Genomic DNA, 26,263 nt, shown 5'->3' with positions numbered 1-26,263 from the left:
TATCCTAGAGCCATTAAAACACTTCAGGATTGCAGGCTCTCACAGGTGGAAGGGATGCCAAGAGGATGTCAATGGCCAATATGACAAAAAAAGGAACATGATAAATATTGGAAGAAATGTGGGAAAATGGGGACGCTAATACACTGTTGGTGGAGCTGTGAACTGATACAATCACTTTGGAAAGCAATTTGGAAACATGCCCAAAGAGCCATCAAACTATGCATACCCTTTGAGTCCACCATACCACTACTGAGTCTATATCCCAAAGAGATCAAAGAAAGAGGAAAAGGTTCTACTTGTACACAAATACTAATAGAAGCTCTTTGTGTGGTGGCAAAGAATTGGAAACTGAAGAGATACCCCTCAAGAAAGAAATAATGAGCAGGATGATTTCAGAAAAACCTACAGGAACTGACAGAGTGAAGTTAGCAAAACCAGGAGAACATTGTACACAGTAACAGCAATGCTGTACAATGATGAATGCAAGGATCCAGGGCAACTCCAAAGAATTCATGATGATAAAAGCCATTCACCATCACAGAAGGAACTGATAGTCTGAATGAAGACTGAAGCATACCATTTTCCCCTTTATTTCCTTCATGAGTATTTTCTTGTATGTGTGACACGGGTCTTCTTTCATAGCATGATAAAGAAATATGTATTGCATGATAGCATATGTATAACATATATCAGATTGCTTGCCACCTCAGGGAGTGGATGGGCAAGCAAGGGAGGGAAAGAACTTTGGACAGCAAAATGTTAAAAATTACTTCTGCATGCAATTGGAAACATATATGATATATAATATATAAATATAGATAATATATAGATAAATATTATATATATATTGTCAACGTGGAATCTAAGTCTCCAGAAGCCTCTCCCAGTATATCACACCCTCCTTCCAAGGATTGAACTTGGGACCTTCAGCTTGCAAGACCTACTGTGCCAGAGTCACTCAACTTCAGCTTGGGCTTAGCCCCTGTCTGAAGTGGATTGTTAAGTCTGAGATGAGGCTTTCACCTCCAAAACTAAATGGACTGGGAATCACCAGGTCCCTCCACGCTACAAGTCCAGGGACTTTTAGATTCCACGTTGACAATATATAAGTCTTTGGTGGTGGGAAAGGATTTCTAATACAACCTCCCCCCCGCCCCCTTCTACAAATGCTGAGGCCCAGTGGATTTGAAAATCCAGGTATTCTAATGATCTCAAAATTGAGTTCTTTTTTCCACTCCAAAATGCTGCTCCCCATAAACTAGCCCCTAGGACTCTTACATCCTCAGCAATGAAGGAGAACAGGGGTCCTTAACCTTGTGTCTATAAACTTGAGTTTTAAAAAATATATTGAGAGCTGTAATTCCAATATAACTGGCTTTCTTTGTGATCTTATGTATTTTATTTTATACATTTAAAATCACAATTAGGTGGCTCAGTGGATTGATTGAGAGCTAGGCCTAGAGATAGAAGGTCCTGGGTTCAAATCTGATCTCAAACACTTCCTATCTGGGTCATCCCAGGAAAGTCACTTACCCCCATTGCCCTTACTGCTCTTATACCTTGGACCTAAAAAGCAGTATTTATTCTAAGACAGAAGGCAATGGTTTTTAAAAAATAAAATAAAATCACAATTCTGAGAAGGGATCTGTAGGGAGTTTTGCTCATTCTTACCTTCCCACTGACTCCTGAAGGAACACTAAACACATATTCTAGCTCGAAGATAACTGCGAATGCTGGGTTATTGACCATCTCTGTCAGGTGAATTCGGCTTCTCAAAACCAGAGACTGATTTCTGAAACTGGATTAGAAAGACAACAGATTACATCAATGGCTTCCACAAGATTATTTTTTTCTTTTCCATAACCTACTAGATAAGTAGAAAACACCATCCATGCCACTGTCAGACCAGGCATGGCGGATGCACCCTGAGGCAGCAGTGGGAGCTGGATGGAAATGGCGATTGTTTGGGGAGCAGATGCCAAGACATTTGTGCTGCTTGGCCCCAAAGGCAAGATTTGAAACCATTGACTTCTGAGGTGGCACAGCCAAAATCTCATCTCCTGTATGCAGAACATCTCTGCAGAGGGCTAGCACAATGAGTACAGAGTGCAGGAGAGACAATCTGTGCCTCCCCAGGAGTATTTTCCCAGAGGGCAATCAGTCCCTGCCCAATGGCACATGGAGGCCCCTGATGGATTACTCTTATAAAGCCGAAGAAGGAACACTGGGCTCTTCATAATCCCAATTAATAGACAGGGTGGCACAGAGGAGGGGGCAGAGAGTGGCACAGGAAAGGGAAGGTAGAGAAAGGACACAAGGGAGAGAAGGTAGAAAAGAAGAAAAGGGGAGGGGGCACAGACTGGGCAACACAGGGGGATAGGGAGCAGAGAGAGTGGCAGTTCGTTCCTTGAGCAGCTCTCTTGACAAAAACAAAAATGTTCTTTCTCCATAAACCCTTCATTTAGTTTTTCTTGCCTGGAACTATTATTTCATTAAGGTTCAGGAAGGCTCCTCCTTTCCCCCCACTCCCTGCCCCAGAGCTAACCAGGCCCTGCCCACTAGTGCTAGATAGCACTAGCCCACTGGCTACCTGATCTTGGATAAGGAAGAAGACTTCCTATTGAGAGTCCCGGAGCGACTCAGGGGCACCTCACCCTCAGGCATCACCACCACCACTTGAGGCTTCTGAACAAAGACCAGGCCATTGTGAACCCCAACATGTAGTCGCCGTTCCTGAATTGTGATTGTCTTCCCTTCCAAGATAGTGCTATCCTGCAAGAGAAAATTAGTTCACTTGACTGAACAAAAGAAACAAACCACTCCACTATTTCTGCCATTTCCTTCTCCAGCTCATTTTGCAGATGAGGAAACTGAGGCAAAATGGTTAAGTGATTTGCCCAAGATCACACAGATAGTAAGTATTTGAGGCTGAATTTGAACTCAGAGCTTATGGACTCCAGACCCAGGGGTTCTATCCACTGCACCATTTAGCTGTTCTCACCTTTGCTGGTCTCTTAAATGTCTGGATGAAGAATCTCTCAATCCAGATTTTCAAGACTGAATGGTCAATTCTCAAGTACAGAAAAAGCATATGCTGAGTCTTCCACATAATAGAAGCAATGAGTCACCAGAAATTTATTGGGAAAAGCACTGGTTCTGGGGTTCAAATCCCACCTCTAAGGGTTAGTACCTATGTGACTTTGAACAAGTCACTTAATTTCCCTGGGCCTCAGTTACCTTATCTATAAAATGGGGACAGTAACATCTACCTTCCAGGGTTGTGGTGAGGATTCTATATGGTAATAATAAGTATGTGGTGTTATATAAATGTCAGTTATTTATTATTATTATTATTATTCCCATTAATGGAGAAAGCACTTCAAAAACTGATAATTCCATGCTTTGTGATTCCTATCGTACTCAGAGACAGGATATTTGGGGTGTGAGGGGAGGAAAAGAATATTTAGGCAATAAGTCATAAACTAATAAAAATGAAATCTGCCCCAAAGTGATCACTAGATATTAAAGTATTTCATCTTAACAAAAAATATGTGGGCAATTTGACAAATGAACAGGGATATTCCTCCAGGTTATTATTGTTTATTAAATTATATGATCATTGCAAAATGATCCTTGAAATTTCAAGTTTTCTCCTCCATCCATTAATCAAGTTGAACCAACCTAAATTTGGCCTATTAGTGTTGGGATACTGAAAACAAACCTGCAGAAAATAACGGGATGTCTGTCTGCTGAAGAGTAACAAAAATAGATAAATGAAAAATCAAGAGTTTTCTGGAAATGCACAAAACTTAAAAAGTAGTTCCTAAAACATTTTTACCCTGACAAAATACATATGGTTTGGAAAAGAAACAGCACAAGCCCACAAAGGAAATCTGTGGAGTTCCCCTGTGTATCCTAGTCTTTGCTTTGCATTTGCATCGCAGTGATAACATTGTATTGGATAAAACCACATTTTCCAGAAAAGATGGGAACAAAACAAATCCACCTCTGCTTTGCAATTTTTATAAGTTTAAAATTTTTAAAACTTGGCCTCAGACACTTCCCAGCTGTGTGACCTTGGGCAAGTCACTTAACCCCCTTTGCCTAATCTTTACCACTCATTGGCCTCAGAACCAATACACAGTATTGATAAGATAAGGGTTTTTTTTTTAAGTTACTACTAATATGCTAATTCCAGGAATTGCAAGATAAGGACATTAATGGATAGATAGCATAGTTATGAAAGAAATACATAATCAGAATTTAAAAACTGTTCTACACTGACAATGAAAGGTCTTCTCTGACTTCACCCTCCACCTGCTAATCAGCATGAAGGATTTTTTCTTCAGAATGCATCCTTTGCTAAATTTCATTGTTTGGTTTTTTTTTAAAAGCCTTACATTCTATCTTAAAGCCAATTCTAAGTCTAGGTTCTAAGGCAGAAGGGTAGAAAGGGCTTGTCAATTGAGATTTAAGAGGTTTGCCATACAGCTAGGAAGAATCTAAGGCCAGATATGCACCCAGGTCTTCCCAACTCCAAGCCTGGTGAACTATCCACTGAGCCATTTAGCTGCCCCTCCTTTGCTTAAATTTCAGCTGCCACTAGGACCTCAGCATTGTGGATTTGGAGCCAGAAGGGGGACTTCAGAGGTCACCTAGTCTAACCCTTTCATTTCACAGGTGAGAAAACTGGGGCCCAAGCAGAGAAGAGACCTGCCCCAAGTCACACAAGGAGTAATTAAATAAAAGAGGAACTCAGTTTCTAACACTAAAGTCTGAGGTCCTTGAGGGAAAGACTGTTTTATTTTGCTTTTTTTTTCTCAGACTTTAGCAGAGTGCCTGGCATACCATAAGTACATAATAAATGCTTGATCACTGATGACCTGACCACCAAATAGAGAAACCAAAGCATCTTCCAAGTTGGTCTCCATCCCTCCAATCTATGGTGCATTCTGTTCCAGATTAATCGGCCTGAAGCATCTCTTTGTCTCATTTGTCCTCTTTTCAAAAATCTTCAACATCTCCATTTTGCAACTATCCAAGCTCTTGAACCAGAGATTCAAGTCTGTTTACAAAAGCTCCAATCTCTATTCTAGCCTCATTCCTTACAATTTCCCTTTACAAACCATAGTTTTGTAGTTAAATGTATCTTGTTTCTGTACCCTGAACATACATCAGTTTCCTACACCACTGTCCCTGCCAAAAGGATCTCTGCTACTTCTCTGCCTGCCAAATCCAATCAATCCATCATGGCCTAGCTTAAGAAGCTGCTGCCAATTGTGTATCCCAGACAAGGCACCTTACCTCTTTCAAAGTCAGTTTCTTCATTTGTAAAATGGGGATAATAATAGCATCTGCCTCATAAGGTGGTTGTGAAGAATCAAATGAGATAATAATTATATAGTGTCTTACAAATCTTAAAATGTTATTGAAATATTAGTTATTATTTGCTCTGGTGTTACATATATAATATATAACATGTATAATATATATGGTTAATATGTTAATTATAGTTGTGAATCTTAAAACTGCTCAGACTGTACCTTAGAAGATTTGGTTAAGTTTTTCCCCTATTGTAACAATGGAGGTACTTGCTCAGAAATGTACTGAGAACTTTTAAAATTACTCCACCCTACTCAGACAGTGCCTTAGGGGAAGATAAAGTTGCAGACTCCTGACTGAACAATGAAAAGTCCCTAACTCATACTTATAGTAAAGCAGGCTAGGTCTATTTTTAGATCTAATACAAAAGGATGCTAAGTACCTATAAAGGTTAAATTAATCACTAAAAGGTCAAGCAACTTATAAAAGGAAAGCTTAACAAAAGAGGTGTGAAGTACTCAGAGGATTTTATTTAACCAGAGAAGGTGAGAACAAAAGAAGATGAGAACTAAGAATGGACAGTTCTGGGAAAAAGCATCTACTGTGATTGGTAGACGTGAAAATTTAGGGGAGGTGACATAAGAGAAAATTTCTTTAAAAGGAGGATTGAACTCAGTTCAGAAGTTCAGTGGAGGGCTGGAACTTGCTTGAGACAATCTTGTGGTGAGTGATAAAGACTGACTCGCTCTCCCTTAGGCTCAGGCCTAGGCCATTTGGCCTAGGTCCTTTCTACTATTTTCTCTTTCTTTCTCTCTCTCTCCTTCCCTTAATTCCTTCATTTGCATTAATTAAAATCTCCATAAAACCCAGCTGACTTGGGTATTTTCATATTTGGAAATTTTCCCATGGTGACCACTTAATTTTAGATTTTAAATCAAGACACTAAAAATTATCTTTACAGTTTGGCCAAAATCTTTACAGTTTTGGCAATTCACAGTCTTGGCAAACCATATTTTCACGGTTACATAGTGTAGCATATGCTATATATACACCCTAAATTAATATAAGATATCATATATAATAATACATGTAATATATAAACAATACAGAAGACATTACACATACATCACAAAAGCTAATAATATGTATGTACATCTATACATCTTCATACACACATCATATTCATACACACGTACATAACACCCTGAGACAATACAAAGATAACTAAAACATAATACCTACCCTAAAGGAGTTTACAGTTTAGCAATATAATTATAAAAATTAGTAAATTAGAGGTAAATAGAATGGTCAGCAGAAAGGTGCTTTGAGGGTTCAAAAGGAAGAATGAATTATTTCCGAATAGGGGATTAAAGACTGGTCTCAAAAAGCAGATGGCCCTTGAACTGGCCCTTGAAGAAGACTTAGAAAGCCCAACAACAGCAAACATCTAGGATGCCATTGGTAAAAAGGTGGCATTTGAGGTATATGGAGCAATACACCCCAAACCACAAAGCTGAGAAAACAAAAGCTGTGCTTATAGAATAGTCAATCTGTGGATGGGGCACACAGAAGAGTTCATATGGAAGATCAGGCCCAAAATATGGCTAGAAGGAGAATGTAATGCAAGGCTAAAGGTGACAAACCTTTAGAGAGTCACTGAGAGTTACTGAGCAGGAATGTGACGTCACCAGAGTGGTGCATTAGGAAAATAAGTGTGGTGTGAACAGAAAGAATGGATGGGAGGCCGGCCTGAGAGTAGAAGGTGAGTCAGAGATACTTTTTTATATATAACTTCATAGTGTGGTTATCTTTTTCAATGCAAATAGCACTGCCCATCACTCCTATATCAAAATTAAGTCCTTTGTAGGTAGAGTTCAGGTCTCATACATCTTATATGTCCTCTTTCCTACCAAATGCCAACTACTCACACCCAGTGGAGTAGGCAAGATGGCCCAGCTGGAGCAGCAAGACACCCATAGAAAAAGGGAAGAGGCAACATGCACCAGGCAGGACAAATTCTTGCCACCATATTCATTACCACCTCACCTCTGACCCCAGATGAAGATAGCCTAAGGTCCTGAACCTGAGATCTTTGGGAATAGCAGTGCCCATCCTACCCCAACCACTAGTCTTGCTTTTAGTCTGAGTTCAACAACCATCAATGAGGGGAGTCATCCATCACTGTGGAGGGGTCTTTTTTTGCCATAACCATCATTACTGGGCAAGGAAACCCCAAAGCACTGCCCTTTGGCAATGCCCCCCAGATCACTGTTCCTGCTTCTAGTCCTGCCCCCACAGCCATTATTCCAGAGAACAATCCCTGTGGAGATGATATCTGACACCTCTCTGCAAATGTTCCAGCCTTCTCATCATCCACATCTATTAAAATCCTAGGAAGTAAAATTCTTGCCACCAAAGTCAAATGCTTCAATATCAGAAATGGAAATGATTATCAGCAGAAATGACATAAAAGAAGATCTAACCATCTGCTTTATACTTGTACCTCAAGGACCACACTCCCTTTCCATCTGGCTTGCACTGGAAATCTCTCTGTGTTGTCTTCTCTATTAGAAGTGAGCTCCTGGAGAATAGGGGCTGTGGTCTTGCATTTATTTCTTTTTGTATTCTAAGAGTTTATCACAGTACTCTGCACATAGGAAGCACTTCATAAATGCCTTTATATCCATCTATCCATGCAGCTGTCCATCCATCCATCCATGCATCCATCCATCCATCCATCCATCCGTCCGTCCATCTGTCCGTCCATCCGTCCATCCATCTATCCTATCCATTCGCCCATTCATCTGTCTGTCCATGCATCCATCTATCCATCCATCCATATCCCTCACATCACCTAGCATATAAGAAATGCTCATTCTTTGATCTGAAGGGTTGAATGTATATTCAAATACAGATAATGGTTACAGACAGTTTCAATGTGTGTGAAGATGGAACTATTCCTGCAGCAGCTTCTAACAGCTCCTCCCTTGTGCCACACTTCTCTGTGCTGACTCACAAGCCCAGAACAAGGACCTCCTACCCTGCGTAGACTGTCATGTCCCCTCCATGAGAGGGCTCTGTCCCAGGAAGCTAAGAAAGCACAGTATGCCATCAATGGCTGTGGGAGAGATTGGCCAGAAGGCAATGAGTATTTCTCGGATACTATTTTCCTGGGGCCTAAGCCCCAGGGACTGTCAAACTCCCTACTGGTCTATGAATTTATTTCTCTCTTGGTTCAAATGCAAATTATCCAATTAAACATGTTCTGCTTTGTTCCCTGCTGACTCAGCACAATGTTAAGTACCTCATAGGTACTAAATAAACACTCACTGATTGATCTTTTCTCCACGATTAATAATTGTCTAGATGCTTGTACATGGCATCCCCTAGATTTGTTTGCATACTAGAAAGGTATGTTTTAAATGAGTTTATCATAAAGGTATTTACAGGTAGGAAGAAAACTCTGCAATGCACAATTCTCCCTAAGACATGAACAATTATCTGACATTTATCTTAAATCAAAGATTTTTCTGAATAAAAACAATTCCCAGTAGTTACGGCTTTACCAACATTCTGTCAATAAAAATGAGATTTAGAATTCAGTAGTACCATTATAATAAAATGCAACACTTTGAAGGCCTAGATTTGTTTTCTGAAGGGAGAGCTTCTGAAATTAGAAAAGACTTATTAGAAACTGATGAAACCTGGTCAGCACCCAGATGGAGCCTATTATCAGGAATAATTTGAATTCAAACTTTCAAGAGGACCTCTGAGGCCCAAAGGTCAGTATGGTGATCTCAGCAGGAACAGGCTGGCCCATGGGACACAAAGTAGCCTGATAAAATAAAAATCTTCCTCATTCTAACACAAAAAGATATGGTTTCATGAGCTTACTAAATCAATCAATCAATCAACAGCAGAAAGGAGACCACATCAGCAGAAGGAAAGTTACAAGGCTTGTAAATACAAATAATTGGTGCCTAAAATAAACTGGCAGGAGTTAGATATGATCCAGGGACAGGGGTCAACTTTGAAGTTAAAAAAATTAATATTAGATTGTATTATTTATTACCAATATTTCTATTTGAATCCATTCATTTTCTCAAACTACAGCCTCTGAAGGTCAGGCGGTTGAGTTCCTCAAGGGCATAACTGAGTAAAGTAATTATTCCCAGGCCATTTGTTCAGTGCCAGAGAGAAGTGGGTAAGTCATACTTATTCTAGCTAGACTGAAACTGTAGATGAAGTAATGGAGAAGGAGTTGAGATTTCTAATCCCACTTTCTCATTAAAATTATCCACCAATCAGGACTCCCAAGGAGAGGTTCAAAGAAGGCTCTATTAGGCCAATCAGAAGAAGGCAAACTAGTATAAAAAATTCTGCAGAGTTTCTTTTGGTGCAGAGGCATGTCACTGACCTATCCTCTATTAATAGATCACAGGGCACTATTAGTAAATAACAAGATATTGGGAGAAATGGTCTCATTTTATTTAAAGGTTAAAATTCTGGGTGCTACAAATTGGAACTCTTACAGGAAAACAAAATTCCTTTCCGAATTGGTGGAGCTGCAGTGGATGATTTTATCATGAATTTCAGCTGAAAAACAGCAAGCCAAATCAGTTCTGGATTAATGTCAATGATACATGTAATAGGGGCAACTAGCTGACTCCACTGAGAGCCAGGCCTAGAATGGGAGGTCCTAGGTTCAAATCTGGCCTCAGACTCTTCCTATCTTTGTGATCCTGGCCAAGTCACTTAAACCCTATTGCCCAGTCTCACTATTCTTCTGCCTTTGATTCTAAGAAGGAAGATATGGGTTTAAAAAAAAATGCTACATGTGATGACCTGGTCCTTTACATGCTCAACAAACACACACGGTATTCTGAAGCAAGTAGAAAAAAAGAGTTCTCAAATTCTCCAACTTCTAAGTGGTGAAGATTTGTGCCATTAAATCCCAATTCACTAGACAGTCAAATTGTAGTATCCAAATGGCACCATGCTAGTCTGGGAGACAAAACATCCCTACACAAATGCTCACTTCCAAAGTCAATGCTTTGGCGTTGGCTAGTCTCTGCCCAGCCCAGTGGAGAGTGCAGAAGTCAGTGTTTTCTAGAGATAACACAAGGACAACATCCTATAAGCTGCAAAATACTAAGCAATAAAAGGGATTCTTTCTATTATCTCTAATGGCTATAATATATGAACAATAAACTTCAAATGAAGTCAGGTGGTCTCAGGTATATCCCCAAGGAGGTATTTATGTTACACAAAGCCAACCTCCCCCAAAGCACAAACTAACTGGCCAAAATAGGGTGAGGAGAAACTGTAAGTCAGGGTAGGCTTCATGCTACATATTTTACTATATATACACATCTATGAGTATTTACACAACATCTTATCCACCAAAGAAAAGTAGGACATTTTAATTACAAAGGGAAGAAGAGTATCTGCTCTTTGTTTTTTCTCAACATGGAAGAACAAGTCATGCCTTAAGCAGACTTCCTACAGGGGGTGAAGAGAAGCTATAAAAAGGGCAAAGGTAATTCCTAGAGAAAGCCCCCTTTTAACCCAGCAAAGGCATGGCTGTATTTAAAAAAGCAATTCTTGAATGCTACGCAGCAACTGGAAGGAAGAGGCAAGCTCTCTCAGCTGCCGGTTTCGAATGACATTCTGTCATTTTCTTGAGCTTTGTGACCAAAGAAAGGTATTTATATGGGAAAGAAAAGGCCTGAGTGATAACATGAGTTCCTTTGAAAAAATCAGCTGTGTAGAAATAGGAAGTCAGGTTCCTGCAAGTCCTTGAACTAAGCCAAAAAGTCTCAAAATGCCCTTTGCAAATGTGGTGCCATTCCAAAGCTTCCCCTCCATTCATTCAGTAATTTAATTTCCGTTTAAATAAATACCGTTTCAAGACATATCAAAATAACTGTTAAAATTAGGACTAGCAAGAGCCGAATGAAGGATCTATTCCTGGGAGAACAGCATCCATCGTACATTGCTGTCGTAAATGGAGAGAACCAATGGACCGGAAGCACTCAGGGGCCTCTGCTTTGGCCCAGTGATAGAGCTATATTTCAAAGGAAAGAGCTGAGCTATAAGCCTTTTAATAACTAACTCTTTTAAATACTAAATCAGGGCCCACAACCAAAGCATTTCACTTCCGCTACATGAAAGGCCCCAACCACTTCATCAGTGACCTTCTCCTCCAGCTTCAGCGATATTCCCAGCAGGACTCCAAGGTCTCTCCCTCTAAGAGGATAGGGAAGCTCCTCCAGCCCTCAGGACTCTATCCATAAAAGCAGGGACCCAACATGACATCATACCTCCCGCAAGCAGTCGTGACTGAGGAGTTCCAGAAGTTCCTCCTCAAACTTCTCCAGTGATGGATACAGGTTGAAGAGCAGATTGTCCAAATACCACGTGACAGATTTCTGGAGGCGAGGCTTCCGCAATACATCATCTGAACAGGGAGAGAGTATGGTATGTGGATGGATCATCAGGACCAAGACCGAAGCTCCTGTGGGCTCAGGACACTCTGGGGGAGCTGGGGACTGGTTCTGGACACTCGGGAAGAAAGCAACAACAGGAAGAAACACACCAAACCCCACATTTTGCCCCCCCCCTTCCAGGCTGAACTCCTAACTGATGAAACAAGTGCAAGCTTCACTTACAATCCAAGCCTCCTCCAGGAACAAATTTTACAATTCAGTAATTCAAAGAACATGGATTACAAAACACAAAACAACATCTGTTACCCTTCAGCTCAGTTCTCCTTTATCACTTACAATCGTCCCCAGCAAGAAGAACCAGCCAACAGCACCATCACTCATTTTACTGTCTTTACCTTGGACTATTTGGAAATCCACACAGCACCTGCTCACTTACTCATGCACACATTAAGCTAACAAACCAGCAACACACAGTTGCGATGAGTGCTATAAGAAAGCATTCCTGAAAGAAATCCAAAAGCTCTCCGGTAAAAATCTTATTACAAAGAAGGAGCACTTGGAAATGTGAGAAGGTAGCAAGGTCACATGTTTTTTGCATAATGATAAAAATAAATGTTCTATATAATAATGCTAATGTAAACTAATTATACTATAAATTAATAATATCTTATATAATAAATATGTTATTATTATTTACCAAACTTCAGTGACTTGCCTAGGGACACATAAGCTTTATGTAGTAGAGAGGGAGGTGAAGAATGGGGAATGTAGGGACTGAACCCCAGGTCCTCCTTATTCCCAGACTGCCTCTCTGCCCACTACTATCGCTGGCTATCTCTCTCAATAACAACAGCTGACACTTACAAAGCACTGGAATATTTGTGGGTATTTTACAGACATTCTCTCAATGGAGTCTCAAGACAACGGTGAGTTCCATACTACAGGTACTATTATCTCCATAATACAAATAAGGTAAACTGGAGCTCAGGGAGATCAAGTGATTGACCCATAGCTATTAACTGCTAGGCAGGATTTGAAACCAGGTCTGACACTGTATCTAGTCTCCTTTCTATGCTTTGATCCATTACAGGTCCCAACAGCTAAGGCCTTTGGAAGAAACTTGAAAATTTGATAATGGAGTAAAAAAGACCTGACAATCCTAATCGTTCTGGGATTGGTCCCACTTCACCTCTTACCCAGTCTTCCCTAAACTAGCTTTGATGATTGAAATGTTATGCATAGGAGCAGCTAGTAGACTGAGCACAAGGCTTGGTGTTAGGAGGATCTGGGTTCAAATCTGGCCTTAGATATGTCTTAGCTATTTGACCTTGGGCAAATTACTTAGTCCTGATTGTCTAGCCCTTGCCACTTTTCTGTCCTAGAACTGATACTAAGAAAGAAGAAATTTTTAAAAATGTTATGCATAAGATAGGCCTGGGAACAGTATGATGGTAGAAGTCTATTCCAAGGTTTGTCAAAAATAAGGGAAATGAAGGAAAGAATGTATAAACCCTTCCCTAAATGAAGGCTCAACTCAGGAGCTTTGGGGAGTTGTAAGTCATGGCATCATGTCAGTAGTTAAAAAAAAATATTCAGAGTTTCATACCCAAGCTATACACTGGTTCTAGGCCACATTCAAGTCAGAGAAACTTTCCTAGAGACTACAAAGCTAATGACCATTGTACTCCAACAAATTTGGGGCCAGGGAGCACGGAGGTAGCAAAGCTTGACAAGATATGTGGTGAGGGGGACAGCTGGGTGGCTCACTGGATTTGAGAGTTAGGTCTGGAGATGGGAGGTCCTGGCTTCAAATATGGCCTCAGACACTTCCCAGCTAGGAGACCCTGGGCAAGTCACTTAACCCCCATTGTCTAGCCCTTACTGTTCTTCTGCCTTAGAACCAATACTAAGGCAGAAGGTAAGGGTTAAAAAAAAAAGAATTCTTTTCTGAGAACAGGTGGAACTCTGTGGTGGCTTAGGTCCCTTTCAGTTCATAAATTCCATGATTCTGCAGACCAAGGCACCTTAAAATCTAGAAGAACTTGATTCAAGTTTTGCCTCTAAATGCACCCTAGTGGTCTGGCTAGAAGCAAATCATTTAACCTCTCAAGAAAACTCTTTGAGGCTAGGAATTACAAATTGTTGATCTGCATCAAAGGAGGGTTTTGAACAGCCTGCAGGAATCCCTCCCACCAGTGATATCACAGTTGCAAGACAACAACAATAAGAACAAAGTGTTAATTAAATACTTAATTATATTAATTATATATTACATTTATAATGGCACATATAATTATTATATTTTATATTGTATATAAATATAAAATATTATTTATATAATTATATGTAACAATTATAATTAGTGATTTAGTTTTGGACCTAATTTATGTTCCAGCAGCTATAATCAGAGAAAGAAAAGAATAAGAGAAAACTATTTGCCAGGTGTCTTCTATGTACCAGGCACTATGGTAAGCATTTTTTTACAAATATTATCTCATTCACTCCTCACAACAACCCCAGGAGGTAGATGCCTCATTTTACAGCTAGGAAATAGACAAAGGCAAGTGTCTGAAGCTGGATTTGAACTCAGGTTTTCCTGACTCCAGGCCCAGCACTATCTGCTTGCCACCAGATGCCCATAAGAATGCAAGCTGTATTAGCAGGAAAAGATCTTGTTGAGAAGGACCTTATAGGATGGCTAAGATTTTAATAGACTAAGGAAATAATGAAAGGTATTCCAGGTGGAGAGAAGAACAGGAGTTAAGACCTGTAGTTAGGAAGGTGCAGGGTGTATTTGATAGGGAGGACATCAGTCTGGCTGCTGTGCAAAGTTTGTGTTGGGTAGCAGAGGATTAAGCTTATAAAGCCTGAATCAGCCCAATCTCAGTAACTTCACCCTTTTCAGCACCAATAGAAAAGAAAGACTGAGCTACTTCATGGAGCCTTCTGAGAACTGTCTTCCTTCCCCTGCTCCCCATCATTCCATTAACTGTTCTGCTGACTCCTAGTCTTCCAATCTGCCACCTTGCCTAATTTCTTACAACTCTGGGATAAAGTTACAAATCCTATACTTTGGGTGCTCTGTTGGGTCATCCTTTAGTAAGTGCCTCTTATGTACAGATTGCTAATATGTGGGTATTTGTGCCTGGGATATCTCCTTCCATAATCAGATCCTGTCTGGAAGACAAGGACCATGTCTCTCTTACTTACTTCATAACTCTGCAGAGCACCACTGGGAAATGGAGAGTTCTGGGAACACAGTGGATGCTAGAACTGATTGTCCAAAATATAACTCATAAAAGACAGGCTATTTGTCTGGTCTCATTTTATTCAGTGTTGTGTTTATCCCAAGATGAACACATAAAATAAAGTAACCTCAATGTTATGTGAAGCAGCAGTAGAATCCATAGAGGCATCTATTGGACAACAAATAAATGTTGTCTCGTAAAACATGGCCAAGAAGTTTCTGAGTCAAGAAGTGAACTATAAGGAAAGAGTATTTTAAATTGCTAGCCCATGAATGATGGAGCAAGGGCTTTACTAGGAAGTTTAACTGAACCATAATCTTTCCAGACTGACTGAATACTTCCAGGAACTCCAGCTAAGACATTTTTGCTGCTGTTGGATCAGTGTTGGTCATTTTTTTTACATGAAAAAGAATCGTTAATTCAAGAACACCACTCTGACACAAACTTCTGGCTGCACTAGAAAGAGATGACCAAATTAGGAGTATTTGCTTATGAAGGGGGAAATGGAACCAACTGTAATGGATGGGCTAGTTTGCTGGGTTTTTTTGAGCCCTTACCTTCCATCTTGGAATCAATATTCATTCCAAGGGAGAAGGGCAGCAAGGACTAGGCAGTTGGAGTCAAGTGACTTGTCCATGGTGACACACTTAGGTAGTGTCTAAAAACCACATTTGAACCCAGGACCTCTCAGAGGCTTGGCACTCAATCCACAAAACCACCTAGCTGGGTCAACAGGCCAGTTTTTAAAAGTCTATTTTGATGGGACGCTGTCTCACTTCTCAAAGAGGTCAAAGTGATCAAAATGGAGCACTTTGTCAATTTCCTGCTATGACCAGTCTAGGAGTTGATGAAAAATTCAGCACATGTGCCATCCAGTATCTTAGAAATGAATGACTGCCTAATCTCCAGTGTGGCAACCAGTATAGACAAAGGCAACTCCTCTCTAAATTAGACAAATGAATGACACTAGGAATGCAAAGCACCAGCTCTCATCTAACTAAGGCTTTTCGGGGCCATAAAATGTGAGACAGCAATGGGGCTCCCTTTCATTTCAGAAAGAATCCACAGGAGCCCAAAAGTTCCTAGACAAAATTTATAATAGAGATAACAATTGTCAGATACAAACCCAATCCCCACAAGCCACCAAGTCATATTTTAAATGTGATGTCTACAAGTTCCACTCCACATAAGTGAAAGGCTGAGCAAAAAGCGTTCCTTTTCTCAAATGGTCATCAGGGGAGCATGTGCAAAATCATCCTTTATTTCTCAGAGGAGGTTTCATCACTTTTTCCTTTGTAGAGTCAGCACAGTCTCCTAACAGCTTAGAGACCTAACAGCTAGAGACACTCAGGCTCATTCTTCATCTTCCCCAATCATTAGTTTTTAAACAACAGCAATATAAATTGTATTTCCTTTTTTACATTTTGTAGGCTTCACTTAAGTGCCTCAGTGACCGATGGCCCACGTCACCAGAGGAGGGCAAACATGCATGGAATGAAGCATATGTGAAAATATCAACTTACCACCCAATGAGCAGAGAGCCAAATTTGTGTATCTTTCTATAAATCAAGCTCCTAAGACCCCCACCCCAACAGATACTTTCCGTGACACGTGACCATTTTTACTTTCCAATTTAATAGAAGAAAGAGAGAATGAAGCATGGGGAGTCTAAGCTTTTTCTTTATCATGAAGGGAATGGCACTGCAGGGCACACATCTTTAGGTTTTTTTGCTAGTTATTTGTTCTCCCTTTCTCCTCCAGCACCACTGACCTCCACTGCCATGTCATGCAGTGTTATAAGGATATGTAGCAAACACCAAGAACCATTCTTCTTGAACAATTAAGAAAAGGAATACATAAAAGAACTTAAAGGCAACCACATTTATGGTTTCTTGGTGTTCCTATCCAAAAGGGCAATCATTCATAGTTGCATTTCTTAAGCATCTTTCCTCTCAAAATGAACCTCATTTTTCAGATGAAGTATGATAAGAAGAAGGTTATGGCAAAAAGTCATAGAACCATTTAATATTTAAAGCCAAGATTAGAACCCAGGCTCTATCAACTGTCAGGTTAATGTCTCAAGACATAAATTTCTATAATTAATTCCTCCTCTACTTTCTACTAAATTTAGAAAGAAGATAATTCAGGGAACATGTAAGCTAATCCAAACTGCATATAGCATATGAAATACCCTTATCTGTGGCATAAAACAATTAGAATCTTGACTTCCTTGCTTGTTGAGTTAAATGAAAGATAAAACTGTTCCTGTTTACAGAAGAATCAGCTGCCACCTGATTCACTTTTTTTTCCTTCTTAGTAAACTTAAGCAAGACATTGAACTGTCAATCATGGGCCCACCTAAGAAAGCCAATCATTTCAAACAAAAAGCAACATCTCCACTCCATGAGTGCCTTCCACCATCAAAGCATTAATAGACAAGATCACAAATGCACAGTCAAATTTCTCAATTCCCTGTGCTTAACTACTAAACTGGCTTCCATAATTTGGCTATGGCCTCCCTTTCCAAAGTTATCACACATTACTCTCCTTCACTGCTTTAGGTTTCAGAACAAATTAGCCTTCTATATTTGTTCTTCCTTGTCTCTAATGGTCAGTGCTTTCTCTCTCTTCAACTTATCATATATAGATTTTTCCCTCCCCAGGTAGCCCAAGCTGCTAGTGGTGTTGTTCTTTAGTGGTTTCACTTGTGCCCGACTCTTTTCATGACTCCATTTTGGGTTTTCTTGACAGAGATACTGGAGTGGTTTGCCATTTCCTTCTTCAGCTCATTTTCCATGAGGAAATGGAGGCAAACAGGATTAAGTGGCTTGACCAGGGTCACATAGCCAGGAAATATCTGAGGCTGGATTTGAACTCATGTCTTTCTTACTTCAAGCCTGGGGCCTACTGAGCCACCTAGCCAAAACTTACATTTTTATCTAAGTTATAAACCTTTCATATTGAAATAAGTAAGTTTGGGAACTGTTAGATGTCAATAAGTTTGGTTTAGAGGTTTGGACCAGTGTTGAACCCAATGGTAGTTGATCACAGGCTATAGGGCAGGTGTTAGGCCTGCCAGCAATCTTCACAGGTTAGCACAATCTGACTGCTCTGTTGATGTTATAAAAGTAACTTGATTTATTTCTCAAATAGGATGGGCCAGTGGACCAAGGTGCAGAAGTCCCTAGAATCTAACAATATCTATTCTCCACCCAATCAGTCTGACCCACAAAGGTCTCTTTGATCCCCAATAAAGTTGGGGCTACACTAACTACTCTCTCTGTCTGTCTCTGTCTGTCTCTGTCTCTGACTCTATCTCTCTGTCTCTCTCTCTGACTCTGTCTCTGTCTCTGTCTCTCTCTCTTTAAAACTTTTTAGCTACCTAAATCTGACTAGCTGGTCCACTTAATGAATAGAAATAGCATATAATTTGTCAGGTAAAGAAGGCTAGAGGCCAGAGGCCTGAGCCAAGATGGCCAGGCTCTTCTTTAGGATAGAGTTGCTGGATCTTCACTGCTCGCACAGAGAAAGAATGCCAGGATGGGAAAAGATGCCACAGATCCCAGGAACACAGAAGTTTCTAGCTCACAGGAACCTTGAAGATTTGATCAGGGAACCTCAGCTACCTCCTTTAGTCAGATATAAAATGTCCAGTAATCAACAGACCCCATAGATTTCCGTGCATCACCTTTTAAGCAGTCCCCTCATTCCGGAATGGGGTCCATAGAGTTCTATGCATATGCCAAGCTTTGCAAAGTCACACACAAACCCTTGCAAATCTCCCTTCTGTCTCTTTCTACTCTTCAATATATATCTATGCTTTGTGTACTTTATAGCCATGACAAGTCACTTAACTATCCAAGGCCTCAGTATATTCTTCTATAAAAAGAAGAGATTGGACTAGGTGGCATCTGGGGCCCATTTCAGCTCTAGACCTAGGATTCTATTTGTTATGTTGCATTTCCCTATAGACTATAAGCTCATTGATGGTGGGATGTACTTGCCTGGCACAAAGTAGATCCTTAATAAATGTCTATTGAATCAGACTTTAAGCAAGAAGAATAAAGCTTATAAATTTCCATTACTCCTCAAAACAGAGATGCTTCAAATATTTTTCCTTGGATTCTTCGAATTACAGTCAGTCAAGCAGCCTGATTCAGTGTCAGAAAGTAGACATCCCATCAAGACCAACAAATTAGAGGTCCCTGGAGAGCACTCTGTGGCAAAGCCAAATGAATTAATGAGAAAAGGGGGTAGCTGGTGGCTTTTCTCAATTCAGTCTGAGGCTAATCACACCCATAGTTCCAGTTCCCAAAATGCCATTATTCTTAAAGTGGCTACCAAAGAACAACATTACAAACAACTCAGAGACACTTTTTTTTTCCCACCAGTGGCCAATGAATGACAGATTATACCTAAAATGCTTTAAAATCAGCTTCAGTTTCCTCCAAAGCCAGTTCATAAGAACACAGGCCTTGAATTTGGAGATGGAAGGAACTCCAGAGACCATCGAATTTAATGCCCTCATTTTACTGATGAAGGAACTGAGGCCAAGAAAGGAGAAGGGATTTTCTCAATCACACTAGTAGTCAGGGCAGGATTTGAACTCATGGCCAAGTTCATCTTTTTTCCATTGGCCCACCACTTGCTACCTCCCATACAGACATACTGGCTCTCTTCTTTCTCTTTCTTTTTGAAAGCCAGATTCTTAGTATCCCACACAGATTGTAAGGACAGGGTTCCACCTGCGATCTCACTCCAAGTGGCATATAGCTCCTTTGACTTGCTCTGTTTCCCACCTAGGCCAATTCATTCTTCCTTAGGCAACCTGGTACTCCCCTGCTCCCAGGAGCTCATCATATTAATGCTCTACTTAGTGTAGACATCCAATCAGTTCAGCCCATTGTATCTCAGAACTCTTAAGCTCAAGCAACCCACCAACCTCAGCTTCCCAGGTACCAGAGATTATAGGCATATTTACCACTATGCCCTGAGATTATAGTTCTCTTCTAAAGAAGGGAAACCATGGATAAGAAAATAGCAACCTTCTTTTAATGACAAATATAAGTATCCCTCCAAAAGATACACTCCCACCTTGTCCTTGTGGTACAGAGATGGCCCTGGGTTCCTCAAGGTCATGTCAGGGGATCATGAGATATAATAGATCTTCCCAAATTGGACAGGCTTTGCGCATAAGCCCAGCAATGGCCTGCATCAAATGTCCAAGGACCGGGCCAGCCTTATCCCCATGGAGTGAGACCACTTTACCGGAAGGGATGACAGACAGTTCATGAAATATAAACACAGTAAGGGCCATAAGATTAAGCAAATCATTTGCCAAGGGCAGTGGCATCATCCTTATCATCATGAAATAATATCTGATCTGAGTATGGGAAGTATATGTTTGATCTATGCCTTGCTGCTCCCCAGGCTTCCCGTGACAGTCCAGAGTGGATTTAGTCATGAAAAGATATGAATACTCAAAGTCAAGAGAATTAGAAAAGTCCTTACTTGTCTCTCCATGAGCTGGTAGTAAACCAGGAATTTTCTGTAAACCAGACACCAGAAAGTTCTCAGGAAAAAGGTGAAATGCTGCCTCGAGTAAAGGATGGATCTTCAAGGTGTACTGAATGTAGCAGTTCTCAATAAGGGTCAGATATTTGCTTTCTAGAAGGGAGAGAAACAGAATAATTCCAGAATCTTAGCATTAGCAGAGAACTCAGTTTCTTACCTCAATCTAAAGCACTGGCCCAAAGAAGAGGATTGATCATTTAGTTCCCACATAAAGATAGTAACTGGGGGCATCTGGGTAGCTCAGTGGATTGAGATCCAGGCCTAGAGACGGGAGGTCCTAGGTTCAAATGTGGCCTGAGACACTTCCCAGCTGTGTGACCCTGGGCAAGTCACTTGACCCCCATGGCCTAGCCCTTACCACTCTTTTGCCTTGGAGCCAGTATTGACTCCAAGACGGAAGGTAAGGGTTAAAAAAAAAAAGATAGTAACTGAAGGGGATCTCATTATCCACTGGGGCAGCTCATTCTACTTTCAAAAGATTCTAAACTTTTCAGAAAGTTTGTCCTCATATCAAATCAACTTAATGTCTGGTCTCTGTGATATCATGCATGTTGCTTCTGGTTCTTCCTTCTGGAACCAAGCTGAACAAGTTCAATGTCTCAATGACATGACAGCCCTTCAGATATTTCAAGATAGCTATCAATATCCTTAAAGGCAAAAAGATTTCAGTAAGTCAGCAAGAGAAACTTGATAGCTATACAGACACACAGGACACACCCACATACACATACACACTTCTGAAAAACCACAAGTAGAAATTATAGACATTTTCTAGGTTGGGAAGAAAAATACTTTGCTACTCTTTCTTTTGGCAAAGAACTACAAAGTGTCCAGCAACTGGAGAAAGGCTAAACACACTGTGATATACAAATAGAATATGACTATGCGGTAAGAAACGACAAAAATGATGGAGACAAAGATCATGGACAGATTCACAGAAGCAAACACAAAGGGAAAGAAGCAGAACCAAGAAAACAATCTCCACAACGACTACAACAATATGAATGAATAGAACCAAGACGAAACAACTGAAAGCAACTATTGCAAAATACATAGAACAAGCACAGCCCCAAAGAAGACAGAAGATGCCTCCACTCTATAGCTTTGAATATATGGGAGAGGAGCATTGAATAGATTTTCAGAATTTTGTGATGTAGTTTGGCTTTACTGGTCTTTTCTTTTAAAAATATCATTTGTAGGGGCAGCTACATAGCTCAGTGGATAGTGAGTCAGGTCTAGAGCTGGGGGGGTACTGAATTCAAATGTGACAGACTTTCTTAGCTGTGTGACCCTGGGCAAGTCATTAAACTCCAATTGCCTTACCACTCTTTTGCCTTAGAACTGATACTCAGTATTGATTCTCAGACAGAAGGTTAAGGATGTACACACACACACACACACACACACACACACACACACACACACACACACCACACACACACACACACACACACAGAGATATCCTTTCCACATCTTGGGGGATTAGAGGTACAGCACTAATGCAAATTGAAAGATCTATGCAAACCTTTTTAGCCCTTCTTTAATACCAGAAGTGAAGTCTGATTTTTTTTTCTTTTACAGTGCCATATTGGAAAATCTAGGTTAAGCATTTGGTCCTAGGCTATATAGTTTCTAAACTTTCTATGTCATCTGCTGACCTGCATGTGTTGTCTGTAGCTTCCACAAAACTCCCCCAAAATTCTCATTTAATTTCTCATGCCAACTTGTGATATGTCAAAACTGTGATGGGGAAAGTCACAATATGGAAGAGATAACTATATAATATTTGTTATATGGAATGGCTCTAAGGGAAGCGAGGAGAGAAAATACTGGGAGAGATTCTAGTGATGTAAAAAACAAGGAATTGATCATTTTTTCTAAAAAATAAAAACTTTGCTACTGTGTCACAAAAATAAAATGATCCTAATAACTTGATCTAGTAAAACTGCAACTAAAGAGATTTTAAACTCTTTTAAATTCACATTTCTCTCTTTTATTTTTCCAAATATATTTTTCCCTTTCCTTCCTATCCAGTTAGCCATCTTTTATAAGAATATTTTTAAGAGAAAAAAATGCAGTTCAGTAAAACTAGTCAACATACTAGAGAAGACTCACAGTATATGCAAACTTCGCATCCATAGTTCCTCAACTCTGCAAATGAGGAAGAGAGGGGAAAAATTTCAACTTTCCTTTGAGGCCATTTAATTGTTTTAACTGCAAAATGTTTCATTTTGGAGGCTTTTTGTTTTTCTTTCTATTTTTATTATTGTTTTAGTCATTGTATTTAGTCACCCGTATGTTGTTTTTATCAGTTCTTAAGGAGATTTGTTTTTAATCTTCTATCACTAAAACTTTTGTTGATTTGGGTCATAAAATCCTAAGATAGGAGTAAAGAAGTCACATTTTCCTTTTCATCTTCCTGTGTTTGCTTAGATAAGAAGTGGCAAATCCATTCCTTCTTTTAATAAGAGTGATTCTTTTAGTGAAAGTTGTTTTTCTTTAGAGATAGATGACCTTAAAGGTCTCTTTAGGCTTTGAACACCTACAATTTTCCTAAGGGTAAAGGAGGACTGCTTATGAATTTATCTCATTTACTGATTGTCATAATGTATAAGAAAAAAACACTTAACATGATCCATTTTTGCTTTATAGAAAAAATAGCTCTAGGATAGGGTAATTTTAACTTCCTCTTAAGGATACAGAAGACCCAGAAAAACCACTGAAGAAATGAAATCAAAATCAAGACATTTTTAGTGGCTAAGTTCTCCATAATATATATACATTACAGAAATTAAAAAGTCCCCTAACAAGATAGGGAATTGCTTTCATTGCTTCTTCTTGTTGTTGTCTTTTGTGTGTCTGATGGAAATTTGTCTGTCCATCTGACTTTCCCTGTCCCCACTCCACTGCTGCCACTTAATCTTTGATCTGGAGAGATCCCATAAAATCACAGAGCATATGAATCTTTGAAGGCTTCCTGCTCCAGTGCCCCTCTGCTTGTCACATTCTATGGAGTTGGGGAAGCCCCACCTCAAAAGCAACATTTGTCACAAAGGCACCAAACACATCTGGGCCTGTACAAGGCACACAGCAATGGTGGTCAGGCCCAGATTTGAACTTCTGGTAAAAAACAAAGCAACGATCAGACATCCTTAATTGCTGTCATTTCCATGAATTCACAAATGCTTACAAGGGCAAATGATTTAGGAGATTTTATTCTCTTTCCTTAAGTTGCATGCCTGCCCCAAATTGGAATCATAGGAACCTTAGAACACATGTCAGAGCTGAAAGGGTAATAGAATATTAGACCGGAAAAGATTTTAGAACACCAAACTAACAGAGATGGGAGGGTCCTACTTCAGAGAATATCAGATCTAGGAGGGTTCTTAGAACACAGAATGTCTGACCTGGGAGGGATGTTAGAACAGGGAATATCAGGGCTGGAAAAGTCCTTAGAACACAGAATGTCAGAGCTGGAAAGGGGCTTAGAACACAGAATGTCAGGAGTGGTCTTAGAACATAGAATGCTTGAGCTAAGAGTGACCTAAGAAATAATCTAATACAGCATTGTTGAAGTATTGGCACACATGCCAATTTGTTTTTAATCTTCTATCACTAAAACTTTTGTTGATTTGGGTCATAAAACCCTAAGAAAGGAGTAAAGAAGTCCAAGCTAAGTAAAGACGTGCCAAGCTAACACCAGGGGAGCTGCCCCAGTCCCCCTCTTCTTAGCACCTGAGGACATTTTTTGTATGTCCTACCCCTCTGCCCAGTCACCCAAAGCAAGTACTTCCTCCTTCCACTCTCTGAGGTAAAGGGGGAGGTGGCTCACAGGCAACTTGAAATTGCAGTTTGGGCACATAAACTTGAAAACACCAAAACTGATCTAATAGAATCCCTTTATTTTTCAAGGGGAAACACTCCTTCCTTTAAAAAGCATACATAAAGGAGAAGTTAGATGGCTCAGTGGATAGGGCACCAGACCTGGAGTTGGGAGAACCTGGGCAAGTCACTTAACCCCAATTGCCTAGCCCTTGCCCTTCTGTCTTAGAGTTGTTACTAAGACAGAAAGAGGTTTGTTTTTTGTTTTTGTTTTTGTTTTTTTAAGTATGACTTCCTAGACTATAAACTCCTTAAGAAGAGGAATGGTCTCATTTTTTTTGTACTTTTATCCTCAGTTCCCAGCACCTAGTAGGTGCTTAACAAAAGCTCATCAACTAACATATGACTAGTAGAGATTTGGCCCTATTCTGTCTGAACCTTAATATGAATGAATGAATGAATGAATGAATGAATGAATGAATGAATGAATGAATGAATGTAAGAAAAAGCATTCATTAAACTTCTTTCTGTGAAAAGGCAATCTGTCCCTGTTTTCCCAAAGCTGTGATAGCAGGAGACAGTAAGTAAAGGAGGGTCCAGCTGGTAAGTGCATTCAGGCTTCTTACATCCAAATTCTCAAAAACACCTGATATTTCTGTTGTCTGTTGACCCCTCTTCAGACTGTCCCCCTAAACCACCCATTCTCTGGCACTTCTTTAAGATGTATAATTAATAGAATTTTTTTTCCTTTCTATTTTACATATTGTTTCCTGACATGCATCTGAATAATGCCGGAGGATGATTCTGAATGCTGAATAAATACACCAGCAGCACCACTGAGCTGTCAAAATGCCTGATTTTAAGGGGCTTTCAGAAGGGAAGTTGGCAATTTGCTAATTTAATTCAATTTGGAAATCATCTCAAAGCTGATATTTAGTCCAAGCAAATCTCTCCCTCATTTTACCTGACTGGTGGGCCATATTTAACATATGAAGACAACATCCTAGCTTTCCAAATTTCTCTCATCACTGAGACCTTGCCAAAGTTACAGGCTGACTGCCACAAACAGATCTCCCAAACAAAAGAGAAGATCTGCTAAGAGACAAAGTTTGGGGCATGAAAGAGCCCAGGACTGCTGCTCTGGACATGCTCCATCCTTCTCTCTCTTCCTGATGTCTCTCAGGGTGAGACATTTGGTCTCAGACAAAACTACTTCCTTTCCTGTTGAGACCTGTCCCATTAGCAGCAGGTCCAGAGAGGAAGTTCTGGGTTCTACCAGCAAAAGCCTCCCTTGGATATCAGGTGCTGGTGGGCAACAATGGCCATTTACTCTGAAGGCAGATGCTAAAGAATATAGAGCAAGAGGCTGGGGCAGCACCAACTTTTCCCAAAGAAACTCCCTGGTGGGTGCCTCATCTCATAGGGCCAGTGGAGCAAACTTTCATTTCCTGGGGAAGGGGACTAAAGAGGTTCCAATTGGTCAAAAATCCAAGCCTATGGCGTTTTGGACTCAAGGCATTTCAAATGTGAAATTAACTGTATCTGAGAAGGCCTAAGAATGAATAGCACACTAGAGAAGCTCTAGGTAAGTACCTAGGGCAGTGATGGTAAACCTTTTAGAGACCAAGTGCCCAAACTGCAACACTCACGCTGCATGTAACCTGCCACCCCAACCCGCCCACCCCCGCCTTACTCCAGACAAGGGATGGAGGAAGCACCTCCATTGGGCTGCTGGGCAAAGGGACAGGTGATGTGATAAATGTCCTTAGGCACTTGTGGAAAGGGAGAAGAGAGCATCCCCCTCCAGCACACATGCCATAGGTTTGCCAACACAGACTTAGAGCTTTC

At 40.3% G+C, this 26,263-nt stretch overlaps 1 protein-coding gene across 7 annotated transcripts in view; it reads right to left on the bottom strand.

Moving 5' to 3' along the window:
- Nucleotides 1–26,263, bottom strand: part of NPHP4 (nephrocystin 4) — a 187,610-nt gene that overhangs the window by 108,470 nt on the left and 52,877 nt on the right. For all 7 annotated transcript variants that reach the window (XM_056795926.1, XM_056795929.1, XM_056795927.1 and 4 more), the window contains 4 exons: nt 20,531–20,686; nt 11,646–11,782; nt 2,591–2,772; nt 1,672–1,798 (listed from right to left, as the gene is read on the bottom strand). In XM_056795926.1, coding sequence (XP_056651904.1) covers nt 1,672–1,798; nt 2,591–2,772; nt 11,646–11,782; nt 20,531–20,686 — 602 coding nt within the window. The remainder of the gene's footprint in view (nt 1–1,671; nt 1,799–2,590; nt 2,773–11,645; nt 11,783–20,530; nt 20,687–26,263) is intronic.

Source organism: Monodelphis domestica, chromosome 4 (assembly GCF_027887165.1).
Source record: "Monodelphis domestica isolate mMonDom1 chromosome 4, mMonDom1.pri, whole genome shotgun sequence".
In the NCBI taxonomy this organism is placed as follows: Eukaryota; Metazoa; Chordata; class Mammalia; order Didelphimorphia; family Didelphidae; genus Monodelphis; species Monodelphis domestica.
The sequence above is the reverse complement of the archived record's forward strand: the minus strand, read 5'-3'. Positions and strand labels throughout refer to the sequence as shown.